This window comes from Cervus canadensis, chromosome 1 (assembly GCF_019320065.1).
Source record: "Cervus canadensis isolate Bull #8, Minnesota chromosome 1, ASM1932006v1, whole genome shotgun sequence".
NCBI lineage: Eukaryota > Metazoa > Chordata > Mammalia > Artiodactyla > Cervidae > Cervus > Cervus canadensis.
Window position 1 is genome coordinate 113,945,779 of NC_057386.1, and position 15,439 is coordinate 113,961,217.

The window sequence follows — 15,439 nt, forward strand, 5'->3', positions numbered from 1 at the left end:
CAGTCCTCTGTATTTCTGTTGCAGAATCAGTTTGTCGGTCTCTGAAGGAAAGTTGGTCAGATCATTAGGATTTCTTTCAAATCTGTAGAATAACTGGGGGAGAAGTAAGCACTTAACTGGGCGCCAGACTGCTGACGGCACTTGAGTGGAGCTTACGTTCAGAGCATTTGTTTACGTGCTTTCGTTCAGAGTTGGTTTGTTTAAGTTTCTGATGGTTCCCTTAGGAGAGATTCCTCCAGGTAGAATTACTGAGTCAAAGAAGACTAAGTTTTTTTCAGGCTCCTTAAACAGAGGACCAGATTACTTCCTAACTAAGCAAATGTCTTATTGTCTGTGGAATGGAGCATCGCCATGCTCCACGCTGGCGCGACGATGCACTGGGTGCGGGTTCTGGAAGCGCCCCATCTGGCTGGATGGCCTCTCCTAACAGTCTGGATCCCATGTTTGCTGTGAAACCCAAATGAAACATCCAGTGTCTAAATAACAGTGCTGACCATACAGGGGTTCAGGAGAGAGGTCACGGGTGGCTGGAGTGATGAGAACAGGCAGCCTGGGGGTGCTGGAATCTGTGGCGGGGGACTGAGGAGGGTGGGGATGCCCGGGCAGATGAACAGGAAGTGGGGATGATTCCAGCTCAGGTGGCATGAGTGGGTTCAAAACACACCTGTTTCCCGTGGAGAGCAGGTGGCTGGGGGAGGGTGTGGGGCTGCACACAGAGGATGGAGCTCCAGGGGCCCGTGGAGTCTGGCTTAGTGAGCCCTGAGTACCAGGACTCCGCGAACAGGAAAACACTATTGTCCTCTGCAGGTGCTGGGCTGTGCCGTGGAGCTCCCCGATGTCAGCTGCAAGCAGCTTCTGCACCAGCTCATTGGCTTCTTTCATTTTTACCATGGGCCCATGTCTCTGGCCTATAAGGTATGAGGAGGGCGGCTGGGAGGCTCATGTGGAACCTCTTTAGCAAAACCGATGCTGCCCGGGCACATGCGGGCACCAGGAACCCTTTACACAAACACGTCGTGTCAGCGCCAGGGTCGTGGGCCCCCGGAGCCCCTCCCGGATGCCTGCCTTCCCCCGTGGCCCTGTCGGGGGCTGGGGTCCCTGCTGGAGCACATGTCGGGATCACGGGTGCTGATGCCGGCTGTTCTGTTTCAGAGCTGCCCACGGGAAGACCTGCGTGCTGAGTGGGACACGCTCATCGAGCACATCCTGGGGAACACGGGTGACCTGCACAAGATCTTCAACTGCCTCTGGCACCTGGACCGAACCAAAGTAACCGACTAAGCCCCCTCCCGCCACGTGGATGGGAACTGGGCTTCTGGATGCGGGTTCTTCCCCTTCGATGAGCTGTCCCTCCGTCCCCGTGGCTGTTAAGAACTCAGGTTCCAGGCGGCGCTTGCCAGCCACGTGGGATGGGACCAGTCAGGTCACCTGTCTCAGCCTCTCTCTCCTTACCCATGGAGCGGCATGACACCCGCCTCCCAGAACTGTTCTGAGGCTGAAACTGGGACAGTTACATAAAGGACAGATGCCCAGTAAAGAGTGTTATTGCTTTGTTAATGCCCAGACGTGCTGAACTCAGCAATCTGAAGGCCCCCTTCTCAGCGTTATCATTAGTTATTCTCGACATCCAGAAGGGCCCAGGGTGGCCGCTCTCTAGGACGGGGGGCTGGGCGGGGTCTGTCCCTGATCTGTCGCCTTGGCACGTGGTGACGGGAGGCCACCTGCGCCGCTGTGGGCTGGTGGCCTTGGCGGACGTCACATCCTCAGACTGCGGGGGGGGAGATGCGAGCGGCGCTGTGAGGAGCCCTCCCTGCGCCCTGATCATCTTGGGTGGGACCTTCCACCATGTGTGGCCTGTGTCTCTGCGGGCGTGGACCGTGTCCCTGTCACCGGGGTGCGGCACCGCTCGATGCTAGAAACTGGGACGAGTTTTCCCGCTCCTGTGTGGAGCGCTTCTTGGGAGTCGGCCCAGAGCTTTCCGAGTGGCCGTGGAGGAACTAACCGCCCGCGGGAAGGGCTCCAGCGTGGCTCTTAACTCTCAGTGCTGACCGCTCCCGGGTACCGCAGGTTCCGGCTGCCAGTCACTGCTGGCCCTTCGTGGGCAGGTTCAGACCCTCTGCCTGTCCCTTTAGGGGTTTTTTTACAAGGACCGAGGACTGAGACGCGTACCCTGCATGAAAGGCTGCGATGCTCCCATTTTCCCTTCTGGCAGAGTTAGGGGACCGGGTCAGACAGCAGGCCAGCTCGTCACAGGGGCTTGGGCTGCAGGGGAGGGTGGGTTCACCGTGACCTGAATCTAAGGGGCTCACTCTCCCCTGCCACTGCCTCCTGGTCTCCGCACCGCTGGTCAGGGTCTCCTTGGCGATGTGCACGGCCGCGTTGGAAGAGCCAAGTGCCCATTCTCTCTGCCTCCTGGCTTCAGGGAGGCGCCCTGGTGCCAAGCACCTGGCGTTTTATGGTGGCAGCCGCGTGGGGTGTCAGAGGCGGACGCGGCCGGTGTGCGGCACACCCTCCCTCCAGGCTCGGGCTCCAAGCGGTCCGCCTGCCCTCCGCGGCCCCCGGCCCGTCCCCTCCTGCCCACGGGGACGTGCCGACTTGGGCCTGCCTCTCGCCCGCACAGGTGGAGCCCCTGCTCCTGCTCAAGGCGGCCCTCATCTTGCAGACCTGCCAGCGCTCGCCCCACGTGCTCGCCGGCTGCATCCTCCATGCGGGACTGTGAGTCGCGCCCCCGCCCCCGCTCAGCCCTGACCACCCGGCCACCTCCTGATCGGGGCGGGGGCGCCGAGAGCTCTGTGTGTGGCCAGTTCCCGGCAGTCTTGTTTGGCAGCTCGAGGGTAGTTTAGATTCAATTGAGGGTCCCTGCCTGTCCCTGGGGAACTGGAAGCTGTTGTGTCCAGAGAAGAGTTAGGAGTGCACGAGGCAGCTTTGCAGAGATCCACGCAGCTCTCAGCTGGGCCACGCCTGCGAGTGGTCGGTCTCCGGCCCCCAACACCATCTGGAGAGGGGTGTGAGGCCCACAGCGCCGCCCCTCCCTGCCGCCCGGGGCCCCAGTGCACCAGCCATGGCTCCTGCTTGGGCTGGGTCCACCTCGGGCTGGCCTCACGGAGGTCTCACTGCATCTCTTTGCCCAGTTGGAAGGCCTCCTAGAGAGCCTGGGAGCCCTCCACGCCTCCTCTGGGCCTCGAGGAGGCTCGGCCGTCCCCGCCAAACGCAGGGGAGCTGGTGCTGTGTGTCCAGCACTCTCTGATCCTGGAGGGATGTGCCCTGGAGAAGCCATCCCAGCACCTCAGGAATATTCTTGGTACAAGTCGGTCCAGGCGTTCGGACATTTAAAACTTTGATGGGAACAGCCGGAGGGCCACCGTGAGTGCCTCCCAGCTGACACTCCCACCAGCTGTGCCCCCCAGATCCGAGCTGCCGCGGGTGCTGGGACTGTTTCGATGCCGAGTCCTGACTGTTTCTTCTCCGGTGTCCTGGTTCCTGTTTCTGACCTCCCAGGATCGTCAGCACCCAGCTCCCACCCTCCGTCACGGCCAAGGTCCTGCTTCATCGCGTGGCACGTCGGGACCAGGTAGCAAACCCCCCTCCCTGCCCCCGCCTAGCAGGGATGTGTTCCCCAGCCAGTCTGTCTTTGTGTCGGGCAAGGCTGGTGATCAGCCTTGCCCGGTGGTGGGGGCAGCTGCCGTGTCCTTCTTAGGACGCCCCATCCATCCGTGTGGTCCCCCTCAAGGGAGATCCTAGCAAAGCTGGAAGAAAGTGTTCTCTCCTGCGTGGTCGGCCTGGATGGTTGGTTTTTCTTCCATCCAGGTGGAACTGTGAGAATATGACTTCCCGCAGGGTGGGCTTTATGCCAAAGAAAGCGATGTTGGATTTTTTTCAGAGAGAGACTGTAAAAGATGGCTTAGGACAACAGCGGCTTTTAAAATACTTCCATCTTATATTTACCTAATTGTTTTTATAATGAAGGAAAAGTCATAATGTGCTCATTGAGAATAAACCTGCCCACAACTGGGCCACATGGAGATAATCACCACTAGCATTTGGCACATATCCTTGGAGTTCTGTTTTCTTTTGTTTTACAAGTTGATTCTTAGTGTGTGAAGCTGGTTTTAAACCTGTCGTGAAGCTAGCCTTTTGTGCTTGCTAAGTCAGCAGACATTTAAAAACGCACGCGCGGCTCTCTCCCGGCTCCTCCTCACTGTGGTGCAGGCATCGTGAGAACACCCTTCCTGGTGAACTGTCTGATGAGGAGAGGGTGGAGGGGGTCTTTTCCTTTTTCCCCGTTGTTCAGCTTTAGGAGTCAATACTAAGGAAGTTATCCGACTGCTGGAAAAGGTTTATACTCAAAACTCTGGTCACAACAGGATTTATAAAAGTGAAAAATCAGGTTATCACTTAGACATCTAAGGTAGGAGCTGTGAGCTGAGGGCTGAGGGCTGCGTGGCCTGCCGTGTTTTCTTGGCCTGCTTTCCAGCCACGGCGGCAGCTTGAGTGGCTAGACAGAGACCTACAGCCGCAGAGCCCAAAACACCGACTGGCCTGCCCTTTCCAGACAGGTTGCTGGTGGTGGTCTCAAGTCGGGAAGTGATGAATTCTCCCGCACCACGGTAAACTTCCTAAGATTTTAGTCAGCCGTCGAAAATGCCCAAAGATGCTTTCATGACAGAATCTGTGAGTCCCTCTTGTGAGCAGAGAAACAGAATTTTATGTAATGTGTCCTCAAAGTATTTAAAAAATGCACAGACTTTACGGGAAAATGTGCCCCGTGTTCACAGGATTGGCTTGTGGGCGAGGGGATTCCATGCGATTTTTTTTGAAAAGAATTTTTGTCTGGAGTTAGCTTCTGTGAAGGAAACCACATCCTTTCAGAGGAGGGCGAGTCATTTTGGCTAGAAGAGCAGTTTTTGTTTTTCCTTTCACTTTGCTGGGTCCTTTTGGTGGAGACGGCCGGAAAGCTCTTTTGAGGAGACTCCCAGGCTTCTCGCCTTGGTTGTAAGTGCGGAGGTGAGCCGGCCTCGCCTCGGGTTTAGGCCAGGCCCTTTGCTGTGAGGGTCACAGGCCCCCCACGCTGTTGTCATAATGGGATCTGTGTGGGCTCCAGCCAGCGCTGTGGCGGACGTGGCCGTATTCCAGATGACCTCCCTGGAGGGCTGAGAGCAGGAACGCTCGCCGTCATTCCTCGAGAGGCCGGAGCGGAAGGCAGCCTGGTGTGCGCCTGGGTGGCGTGGCCGCCTCAGCCGGCGTGGCCCCAGCCCCGGCGGGGAGCAGGCAGCCTGGGGGGATGTGTTCCACCCGCTCTGCTGTGGGCGAGCGGCCGGGCCCAGCACCCCAGGCCTTGGCCACGTTTCAGGAGCAGATGGCAGCGCGCGGTCCCGATGGGTAGGTCGGGGGAGCAGGCGGTGCCCCGCCTCGACTCGTGTCTGTCTGTTTTCAGAGGAAACCCGCAGGAGGGGATGCCCTGCAGGAGTGTGGTGAGTAGTCGGGTGTCCTGTCACGTCTGGGAAATGGCCCTGTAAGCGGCCTGGCCCCGTCCAAGTCACGTGGAAGGCCGAGCCGTCCCATACGGTTATCCCGTCGGCTCGTGAGATCAGGGAAATAAATAACAGCACTGCCAGGGCAAAGGTACTCTCAAAATCCCAGTTGCAAAGCCTCCAATTTTAGGCACAGCTTTTAAATCCCCCCCTTTCAGATCCTTCTCAACCCTCAGCACCAGGAAGCTGCTCAGATGAGTTCCAAAAGGTGACGATGGGGACAGGGTGACGGCAGGGCCACTGCCAGGAAGAGCCTTGGCAGCCGAGGGGGGTTTAATTTGAAGCCTAAGTTCAGGCAGACCCCTGTGGTCAGTTAGCAGCGCTTTTGATCCAGGTTCTGTCTTTAGTGCCGGTCAGTTTTCTTCTACCAAACGTCCCTCTGGGAGCAGAGTGGCCCACGTGGGCTTTTCCTGCTGATGGCAGAAACCATAGTTGCAGCTTTGTGGCTTCTGTTCTGGGGGCCGGAGCCCAGAGCTGCTCCCTGGGCCGGCCTGCGGGCTGGAGGCATCGCCCCAGGAACACTTCCTGCCCCCCTCCCCGTCTTCTCTGGCCCAGAGAGGGCCCTGGCCACGTTGCTCTGCACTTCTAGGAGCGGCGCTCCCTCCCAACGTCCAGATCACACCTGTTTTCCTGACTGAAGAGGAAGCCGCCAGTCTCCGCGAGTTCCCCCGGGAACCCCCGGCCAGGTAAGGGGGCTCACAGAGGCTCCTCTGAACCCACGTGTCGGGCACTCCCTCCCATGGGCTCATCCAGAAGCCCCGTGCATCCCATCCTCCCACGATTCCCTCTTCTCCATGCTCTGCCCTGGCCGGGGCGGGGGGCATGGAGAACTGGACCTTCAGCAGAGATGAGGGGCATCTGGCAGAATGAGACGAGCATAGGTTTCAGATCTGAGATCCGTGGCATACCTGCTGTGTGGCCATGAGCAAGTCCATTCCCTGCCCGAGCCTCAGTTTTTCCATCTGTAAAATGGATCCAATAATGTCTGCGTCTCGGGTTCATCATGAAAGGTGGAGACAGCATATGTGTAGCACCCCATATAGGACCGGACTCGCAGTTCACCCCCAGACGTGGGTGCCTCTGATTCAGGGGGCTCTGCCACTTCCAGTAGGTGATCCTGGTGTCACCACGTGACACCACATGGTGCCAATGCCCATTATTTTTAGGGAAGCGCTGCTTCAGTCTCCCCCGGGGCAGGGCCCTTGCCCACCCTCAGTCACCTGTCCTTCCTCAACAGCACTCCAGCGTCTTCAGCCAGACTCCAGGAGCCCTCAGCTGCCCCGAAAGAAAACGCCCCCAGACACGTGGGATCCAAGGCTCAGACCTCGACAACCACACCTGAACCTCTGTCTCCTGACGCCGCCTGGGCAGATGGCAGCAGGGAGAACGGACACTGGTCTGACCCTGACCTGGCGAGCACGCTGCCCACAACGCTGCACCGCACTGCCGCGGGCAAGGGTTTGGGTTTGTTCGGGGGGAACGGGGACCTGGACTTGTCTGAAATCCACATCCCAGAAACTCAGAAAACAGAAGCATCCCTGAGCCACCCTGCTGCAGACGGCAGGGGTCCTGGTTGCGAGGAATCTGTCCACGACCCCGGCAGTCCCGGAGCCAAGCCGCCCGGGTCCCTGCCCCTGGGCTGCCTCCCCGCCTCTGCTCCTGAGGCGGTCCCCCAGAATGGAGCCCTCACGCAGCCCGCAGACCTTCCTGGCGACCTGGAAGACCCCGGCAGGACGAGCGGGCCTGGGCGGGCACCTTGCTTGGTTTTGAGGCAGAGGCATACCAAGCTGCCCCTGGAGGAACACGGCGAGGAGCAACGCGGCAGTGGGGCTCCCGAGGGCCGCTTGACCCTCGGCCCGGACTCAGCAGACCCCTCAGACGAAGGCCCCTCTGCAGACAGAAGCGCATCCAGGGTGAGCCTGGCCTCCCATGAGGGGCTCGTGCGGATGAACCTCTACACGCACAGCATTAAGGGCCTGGTGCTGTCGCTGCTGGCCGAGGAGCCGCTGCTGGGGGACCGCGCGGCCGTGGAGGAGGTGGTGAGTGGGCAGCAGGGTGGGGGTCCGGGGCAGGGAGGGGCTCAGCCGTCAGCTGCACGGCCCGGTGCCGACGTCCTTGTTTATACTGTGGGGTGCGGGGGGTGCCCACCTCCGTTTGTGGGCAGTGAGCGTCCAGTGCCGAGCACAGAGCCAAGTGCAAAGGTGGCCACCAGGGCTACCCTCTCCAGCGTCCCCACTTTCTCGGGGCCTCTGGTTCATAGTGAGCCGGGAGGGTGCTGGGCAGTGACCACACACAGCCTTGCCCCCACCCAGCAGCCCTCATCCCTGTGTGGATGGAGTCTGCGCGTGTCTCTGCCGGGGTTGGGGTTCTCTGCGAGTCCAAATTCCCGTCCATCTGAAGCTCACTCCTAGGAGCCTGGGCCCTCTGAAATGCTGACTGGCTCCAGAAGGCGCCGCTCAAACCCTCGCAGCTCCCCCCCACGCCTAGAGGCTCACTGACCTCCGGGCTGGGGTCCACACTGGATCCAGTTGCCATAGTAACGGCCTTGCTTTAGTTGCCAGGGAAGCAGCAGTTGAGGCTGCTGCAGGGCGAACGGCATCCTGGGGCTCGCAGTGTTTCTGTCCTTCAATCTGTATTATGCTCAGCCCATCGTATTAGCATGCCGGACCTGTGACCCTCCGTAAAGGAGCTGGTCCCCCTTGGCGCGCAGTGGAGGAGGGAAGGCGGGTCCCCGCATAGAGCCCTCTCCACCTGCCTGGCTCCTCTCCCCTTTCCCCAGGCCCCAGGTCACCCTCTCCACCTCTGTCCCCCTGCCTCATTATAACAGCGGGGACCATGGATGCAGCTCTACATGTCCATCCCCACCCCTCCCCCCACGCCTCAGTCTCATGGTCTGTTCAGCTTTGAGCCCAGCTCAGACGAGGCCCCCCAAGATAAAAAGAAAAACCAACACAGGCTGCTCAGAGAGGAGGAGGTAAATTAGGGTGCATGCTGCATTTGCTGTATGTAAATAATTTACATCTGCTACTTCCACCAAGCCTTGAATAGCGCTGGGGGCCGACATGGTGACGCCCATCTCACCCTGAAGTAGCCATGGAGACCTAGCTAATGCACAGGGCAGGTCCACACCTCCTGCTGTTTCCCAGCCCCCACCCCGACCCCTCTGTCCCCCGTGGAGCTGACGGTGGCCCAGCAGGTGGGAAGGTGAAGGACTGAAGGCCCTGCCTTCCATGGCCCTTTATACGTGGACGTGGCACTTGGTCTGTCATGGCCCATCCTGGTGTCAGGACAGCGACCTCCCTGGGCTTTCACGGACAGGAGGGTTTAGGGTTGGGGAGAAGAGAGAACGCAGCTTTACAGAAAAGGAAAATCAGTCTTTGCTAAAAAGAGCAGAGCATAATGGACTTTGATCAGCTTGCCGGTTTGAGAGTGGAGTTGGCTGATCAGACTCGGAGGCCGTCTCCTTTATAACTGGCAGAGAGCTTTCACTGCCTTTCCGTCCGGGATCAGCACACAAAACAGTTGACTTGATTTCCCCTCGGACTTCTGCGGCTGTCCGAAAAGCCACCCCCACCCCCACCCCCCTCCCCCAGCCTGGTGCAGGAAAGCTCGGACCTGACCATGAGCGCAGTCCCCCCGGGAAGGACACGTTGCCACGGCTCCCTGTGTTGTTCCGCCGTCCCGTGTTTGCTTGGACCAGCTGCCACCGTTTCTGCTTGCTGGGGGTGGGGGCAGGGCGCTGGGTGCCGGGGGTGAGCGGGGAGCAGCCAGGGAGAGGTCCCCCCGCTTCAGAGGGAGCAGAGTCGGCTCCCACCACCAGGGGGCAGCAGAGAGCCACTGCCGGCTCCCCGCTCAGAACCCCGAGGTCGTCATCTCAGTGCCCTTCGGCCACAGTGATGGGGTCAGTTGTTCACTCTACAGCAGGGCGCGGAGCTGTGCGCACAGCGGCCGAGGCCCGAGGTCAGTGTTGGCAGAGACTGGAAAAGGGCCCCTCTTCCCTGAACCTCGTGCTTCTGAGCACATGGGTGTCCCCGCAGCGACTCTTGTGCATGTTTGGGGGCGCACTGACAGTGATTCACTGGCTTTCCTGTGGACTAAAAGGCAGGGGTCCAGGCACAGCCTCAGCTCCGTGGCCCCTAGCGTGTTGTGCCAGTCTCGTATGTGGTCGCGCGTCTCAGGGGTTGGCAAACTCTATTGTGAAGGGATACACAGCAGGCGTTTTCGGCTTTGTGCAGCTCTTCCCCTCTGCTGTTACAATACAAAAACAACCATAAACAGTATGTAAACTGGGGCTGTGTTCCAGCACATTGTTTATGGACACAAAAAATCGGAACTTCATGTAATTTCACATCGTGATATTCTTTTGACTTTTCTTTTTTTCCCCTAACCATATAAAAATATAAAAACCAATCTCAGTTCTCAGGCTATAAAAATGGTCCATGGGGAAAAAAAAAAAAAAAAAAAAGTCCATGGGCCGTGTTTGCCAACCCCTAGTCCAAGCAGAAGACGCTGCCTGTCCTCCTGGACACTGCCTGTCATATGCGCCAGTGACTAACTCACAGCCTGCAGCTGACGATTCCTAGTTCACGCTCTCGGTCCAGTCCCCAGGTGGCTGTTGACCGGGCACCTCCTGGGAGCCAGGCTGGCTGCTGGGCCCTGGGGACGCCACGTAAACCTTGTAGCCAGACCTAATGCCTGAGTATCGTTTCTGCAGCATGGGCCGGAAATGCTAATTTAAGGCCAGGACGCTCCCCAAGATAACACCTGAGCTTTATGACATTCACCTCGGAACATTCTCTCAGCATCGCTGTACCTTTTTACATGCGCTTAGTTTTTTACACGGCTGTTGTGAAATAAGTCAATCTACAGACAAGTCTTGTTAGTCCAGGGACTGGTGCTCATGGAAGAGATACCGCTTCTTCAAGGACGATGATTTTTATATTGTTGACTTCAGGAAAACTCCTCCCTCCGGGGAGCACTTTAGAATAGACAGCGTGTACATATATTATTTGACCTCCACCACTCAGCAATGATACTCCTATTTCGCGGATGAAGAGAACAAGGTGCAGAAACCCCTGTAACTGGCCCTGGTGGTCTGGCTAGGATGAGGCTGGGCCATGGGGGTCATTTACCTGGGCGCTAGCCGCTGCCGCCTCCTGACTTCGGTGGCCCCCGGGGCAGGCCCATGAGGCCCCGTTTCAGGCTGAGTCCATTGGGCATGACATCCCTGCTTGATGGGCCCCAAACAGAGCTCAGCCGTTGGTCGTTGGAAAATGTCGTTGTAGGAAAACAGATTGAAGAATGAATTTCATGCTGTATCGTTAGGCTGCAAAACTAGCGTCAGTCGTTGCTTACAGTCTGACCTCCATCTTTAGCTTATAAACAACGACTCATACGAAACGGGACAGTCCTGTGTTCCCACGGCACCTGCACGTGACATCCCCCAGGAGGCGATGGACCATAGAGGGGCCTGGGCCTCAGCTCCCACTGGCCTTCCTCAGCCGGGTCCTCCCCTGGGCCAGCGAGCGGAGAGCATCGCGCCCGCGGCCCTGGGTCCGCTCGGGTTCCGGGAGGGAGGAGGCCGCGCCGCACACGCGGATGACGTCATGACGTCTCGGTCCAGCTGAGACGCGCGGGGTGGGGACGCGGCGGCTGCGTGGTGAGGAGGGGGCGGGCCGCCTGCCAGCAGCTCTGCCTGGGTGCTGGGACTCTGGGCCGTTTTTCTTGGCTTTTTTTCCTTTTTTCCCCTTCTTTTACTTTTCCGCTTCCCTCTATGTTCTCATTTTTCTACAAGTTTGAAGAGGTTTCTCTCTCTGGTGGCTCAGACGGTAAACAATCTGCCTGCAATGTTGGAGATCTGGGTTCCGTCCCTGGGTCAGGGCGATCCCCTGGAGAAGGGAATGGCAACCCACTCCAGTATTCCTGCCTGGAAGATTCCATGGACAGAGGAGCCTGGCAGGCTACAGTCCACGGGGTCGCAGAGAGTCAGACATGACTGAGCAATGAACGCTTTTAAGAGGTTTAGGACCTCAGGGCAGAAGTCGGGACCTCTCCAAACACGGGTGTTAGCTCCCGTGGGGCGGCCGGGCAGCTCTCCCCGCGTGGCCTGCTGAGTGGCGGCGGCCTGTCCCCTCCCGCCCCGCAGTACCACGGCAGCCTGGCGTCCCTCAATGGGCTGGAGGTGCACCTGAGCGAGACTCTACCCCGGGAGCAGGCGGCCCCCGCGGCCAGAACCTACAACTTCGCACACTACGACCGCGTCCAGAACGTGCTGGCGGGTAAGGGGCGCCTCCGAGAGGTGGGTGGGGGGTCAGAACCCGGGCCCAGCACCCTGGTGGGTGGGTGGGTGGGGGTGCCCCGTGGTCAGAATGCTCTTTCCGTCTCGGAGCCCAGCTCCCACCGGGTTTAAATGCTCTCGGCAAACTGTTCCTGGCTGGTCTCTTTCTGGCCCTTTCTCCATCATTTTGAGAGAAGCACCCGCGTCCAGACTATCTGTGACGTGTCGCCTCTCAACTTGGACGTCTGTGTGCCGAGACGAATGTTGCCTGCCATCAGGGGCGGCAGGAAGGCCCAGCACTCTGACCTCCGTCCCCGCTGCCGCTGGGCACCTGCACTCCTGCCGGGGGTCCTCACTTCACCCCAGTTCTTGGTGGTTCTAGGTTTGGGGGTGCTGTGGGGGCGGCGCTCTGCCATGCACGATGACTTCCGTGTCCTCTTCTGGCAGCCAACCTGCCGCAGGTGAACACAGTGCAGGACCGCCGCTTCCTCCAGGCCGTCAGCCTGATGCATTCCGACTTTGCCCGGCTGCCCACGCTGTACGAGGTGACCGTCAGGTGAGCGTCCCCAGGCCACTCCCAGCGCTGCACCCGGGGTACCTGGCAGAGCCTCAGTCACAGCCAGATGAAGACCAGTGCGCGGACCGGCCCGGGCCTCCCCTGACCCGCTCTGCGGGCTGTTGTCATCCAACCTCAGGCTTCCCTGAGTGCTGTACGTGCCGGGTCCCTTCCTGGGGCTCGGGCTGCTGCAGACACTGAGGGACAGCAGGGAGGGCACCCAAGGCCCTGCCTGTCTCAGCACTTCCATCAGTCACTGGGGCGGGAGGAGGGGCTGTCTGTCTTCCAACTGGTCAAGCCCTGCGTGCTCCTGACCACAACATCCAGATGCCCCCCACAAAGGTCTCCCAAGGGCAACGTGTCCTCCCCTCACCAGCATGTGCCCCCAGATACCCACAGTTAACAGGATGGTGTATCCCACCCCAGGTTTTCTTGGTGTTAGTTTTTGTTTTTTGCATATAAAAGGGGCTGCTGCTCAGTCGCTCAGTTGTGTCCAACTCTCTGCGACCCCCATGGACTGTAGCCACCAGGCTCCTCGGTCCATGGGATTCTCCAGGCAAGAATACTGGAGTGGGTTGCCATTTCCTTCTCCAGGGGATCTTCCCAATACAGGGATCGAACCCCCATCTCCTGCATTGGCAGGTGGATTCCTTACCGCTGAGCCACTGGGGTAGCCCATATAAAAGACAGATGATCAGTATTTTTTTATTATTTTACTGGTCTGTCTTATAAAAAAAAAAAAAAAACTGGAGCACAGGCGCTTGCTGTTTTCTAAGTTCCTTTTTCACTTTGTTGCATGTCTTGAACACCTTCAGGCCAACAGTTCTAGACCTATTAATTAATGGCATTTACAATCTTTAACCAACTGAACTCTACTTTTTCTCTCTACATGCTTCTCTTATGAAACCAGTAGCAGAAAAGAAGGCAAGTTAGAGGGTCAGAAGGGGAGTGCCTGCTCTGTGTATATTGCATGTGTGTACTATACTATGGAGTGGGTTGGTCGAGTACATTCTTTGTAACCTCATTTCATGGACAAGTATGCAGTGGGATGAATGAGTCGCCCCGGATCAGTGGCTGAGTCAGGATTTGAGCCCAGGTGTCTCGTCTCCACAGTGCACGCCCCTCCACACATGCTTGTGGTTGGGGTGTTGGGGGGTGTGTGTGTGTGTGTGCAGTGTAGTTGAGAGGTGGGGTGTGGGGTGTGGGCTCTGAGCCTGACTGACAAGGTTCTAATGTCTATCAGCTGCCACGCATGAGTGCGGGTGTTTCTGCTGCCCAGCGCTGTCTCCAGCCAATATTTCTGTGTATCTTTCCAGAATATATGTGCCTCCTCTGGCTTTAAGTCAGAGCTGCCCATGCTGGCAACCCAGACCCACCCCCGACCTGTGGACCTGCAGTGTCTCACCTTCCTCGGAGCTGAGACTTTTCATGGTGGGATACGTAGCTCATTTGAGTAACAGTAATAGAAACAGCAGCCTCCATTTCTTAACCATCTCACCACAGGCTAAGCGATTTGTACCCATCTCTACTCATTTACCCCTGAAGTCTCAGTGAGGGAATTGACTGCTGTCATGTCCATGCTTCTGATGAGACAGCTGAGACTCCCACAGCCAGAAGGCTCGGGGCCAGGGTGAGCACCAGGTTGTGTGGGGCCTCCAGAGCTGTGCTTGGAGCCCCGAGGCGCCCCTTCTCTGTGGCCCCAGCGACTGGGCCCGGGCTCGTCCTGCTGGGCCAGTGACCTCGCGGGGTCTCTGGGGTCTGAGGTCTGCCGGGTGGCGGACTGTGATCTCCTTTCTCCCCTTCACCAGGAACGCCTCTACGGCTGTATACGCCTGCTGCAACCCCATTCACGAAACCTACTTCCAGCAGCTGGCCACGGCGGCACGGAGCTCTGGCTTCCCAAACCCGCAGGACGGCGCCTTCAGCCTCCCGGGCAAAGCCAAGCAGAAGCTGCTGAAGCATGGGGTGAACCTGCTCTGAACCGTAGGTCGCTCCTGACCCCTGTGGATGACTCTCAAATCAAACCCCAGCAAAGGAAGCGCTGCCTTGTTAAGTGGAAAAGCCCCTCTGTTTTACTTTCCCTGGAATAGTCCTCTTTTTCAGGACTGCAGTATTTGAGTGTTTGTTACTCCTTCTGCGGATCAGGGCTGGAGGGGGTCGATCCTCGGGTCAGCAGACCTAGAGCTCGTGGTAAAGAACTTGATGGTGTGGGTGGCGGGGGGGTCAGGGTGGGGCCATGGCTCCTTCCAGCCCAGGGGCCCGGGGTCAGTGATCCCCCCTCATCACATGGAGCCCGGGGTGTCTGACAGTCCCTGGGTCTACTCCACCCCGGCCTTGACTAGTACAGAGACTGAGGCTGGTGTTTCTTCTAGAACCCCGCTGTCCCTGGTCTAGAGTGCATGTCCCACACTGTCTGCAGGGGGTGGGTCCGAGGTGACTGCAGAGCCAGGAGATGGATCTGTCTATCTGCAAGCAGACCGCGTGCCCACTTCTCAGGCTGTCTTCACCACGGTCCTCCTAGGGGGTCAGTGCACAAGAAGCAGTTGGGGATGCTGAGACTGCCTTGTCTGGATCTTCTGGATCACCCGCTGTGGGAAGGGGGCGATCTGGATGACCTGGAAGGGAGCCTGGGGTGCCGGGACCCGGAGGTGGGTGATGACCAGCCAGGCCGGCCCCTTGGCTGGAAGTGGGAGGTGCTGCTGGTTGCCCTGAGTGAGAGTCCCAAACAGGAGTTTCTAAAAGGTCTTGGAGAAGAAGCAGAGCTGCTTTTTGGGGAGTGGGGTTGCTGCATGAGAAGGGACAGCATTCTGCTCTGGCTGTTGCCAGGGTAGGACTGAGAACATCGGTTCGGTGACGTTACAGTCCGACGTTCTATGATGGTACGATGAGAGTCACAGAATGAAAATACTGACCAAAATCCTAACCAAATCTTTACCGGAAGTACCTGAGACTCCATGTGAAAACTGCAGTGTAACTGCACGCCAGTGAGCCAATATCTCCTGTTTATGACATGGTGTCTTTTTCTTGAAACAAGTTGCTAAGGGCTGAAAATAAAGTAGCCAGAAATGCTACTGA

The 15,439-nt window shown here is 58.3% G+C and overlaps 1 protein-coding gene across 8 annotated transcripts in view; it reads left to right on the forward strand.

Annotated features, from left to right (window-relative positions):
* HPS4 (HPS4 biogenesis of lysosomal organelles complex 3 subunit 2) overlaps nt 1-15,439 on the forward strand; it is a 25,493-nt gene extending 10,054 nt beyond the window's left edge. For 7 of the 8 annotated variants that reach the window (XM_043437926.1, XM_043437955.1, XM_043437983.1 and 4 more), the window contains 11 exons: nt 808-915; nt 1,153-1,269; nt 2,621-2,715; nt 3,499-3,571; nt 5,435-5,471; nt 6,121-6,217; nt 6,769-7,570; nt 11,677-11,809; nt 12,256-12,364; nt 13,681-13,795; nt 14,173-15,439. In XM_043437926.1, the coding sequence (XP_043293861.1) occupies nt 808-915; nt 1,153-1,269; nt 2,621-2,715; nt 3,499-3,571; nt 5,435-5,471; nt 6,121-6,217; nt 6,769-7,570; nt 11,677-11,809; nt 12,256-12,364; nt 13,681-13,795; nt 14,173-14,454 (1,968 nt within the window). In that variant the 3' untranslated portion in view covers nt 14,455-15,439. The remainder of the gene's footprint in view (nt 1-807; nt 916-1,152; nt 1,270-2,620; nt 2,716-3,498; nt 3,572-5,434; nt 5,472-6,120; nt 6,218-6,768; nt 7,571-11,676; nt 11,810-12,255; nt 12,365-13,680; nt 13,796-14,172) is intronic. The other variant, XM_043437962.1, reaches the window with a different exon arrangement.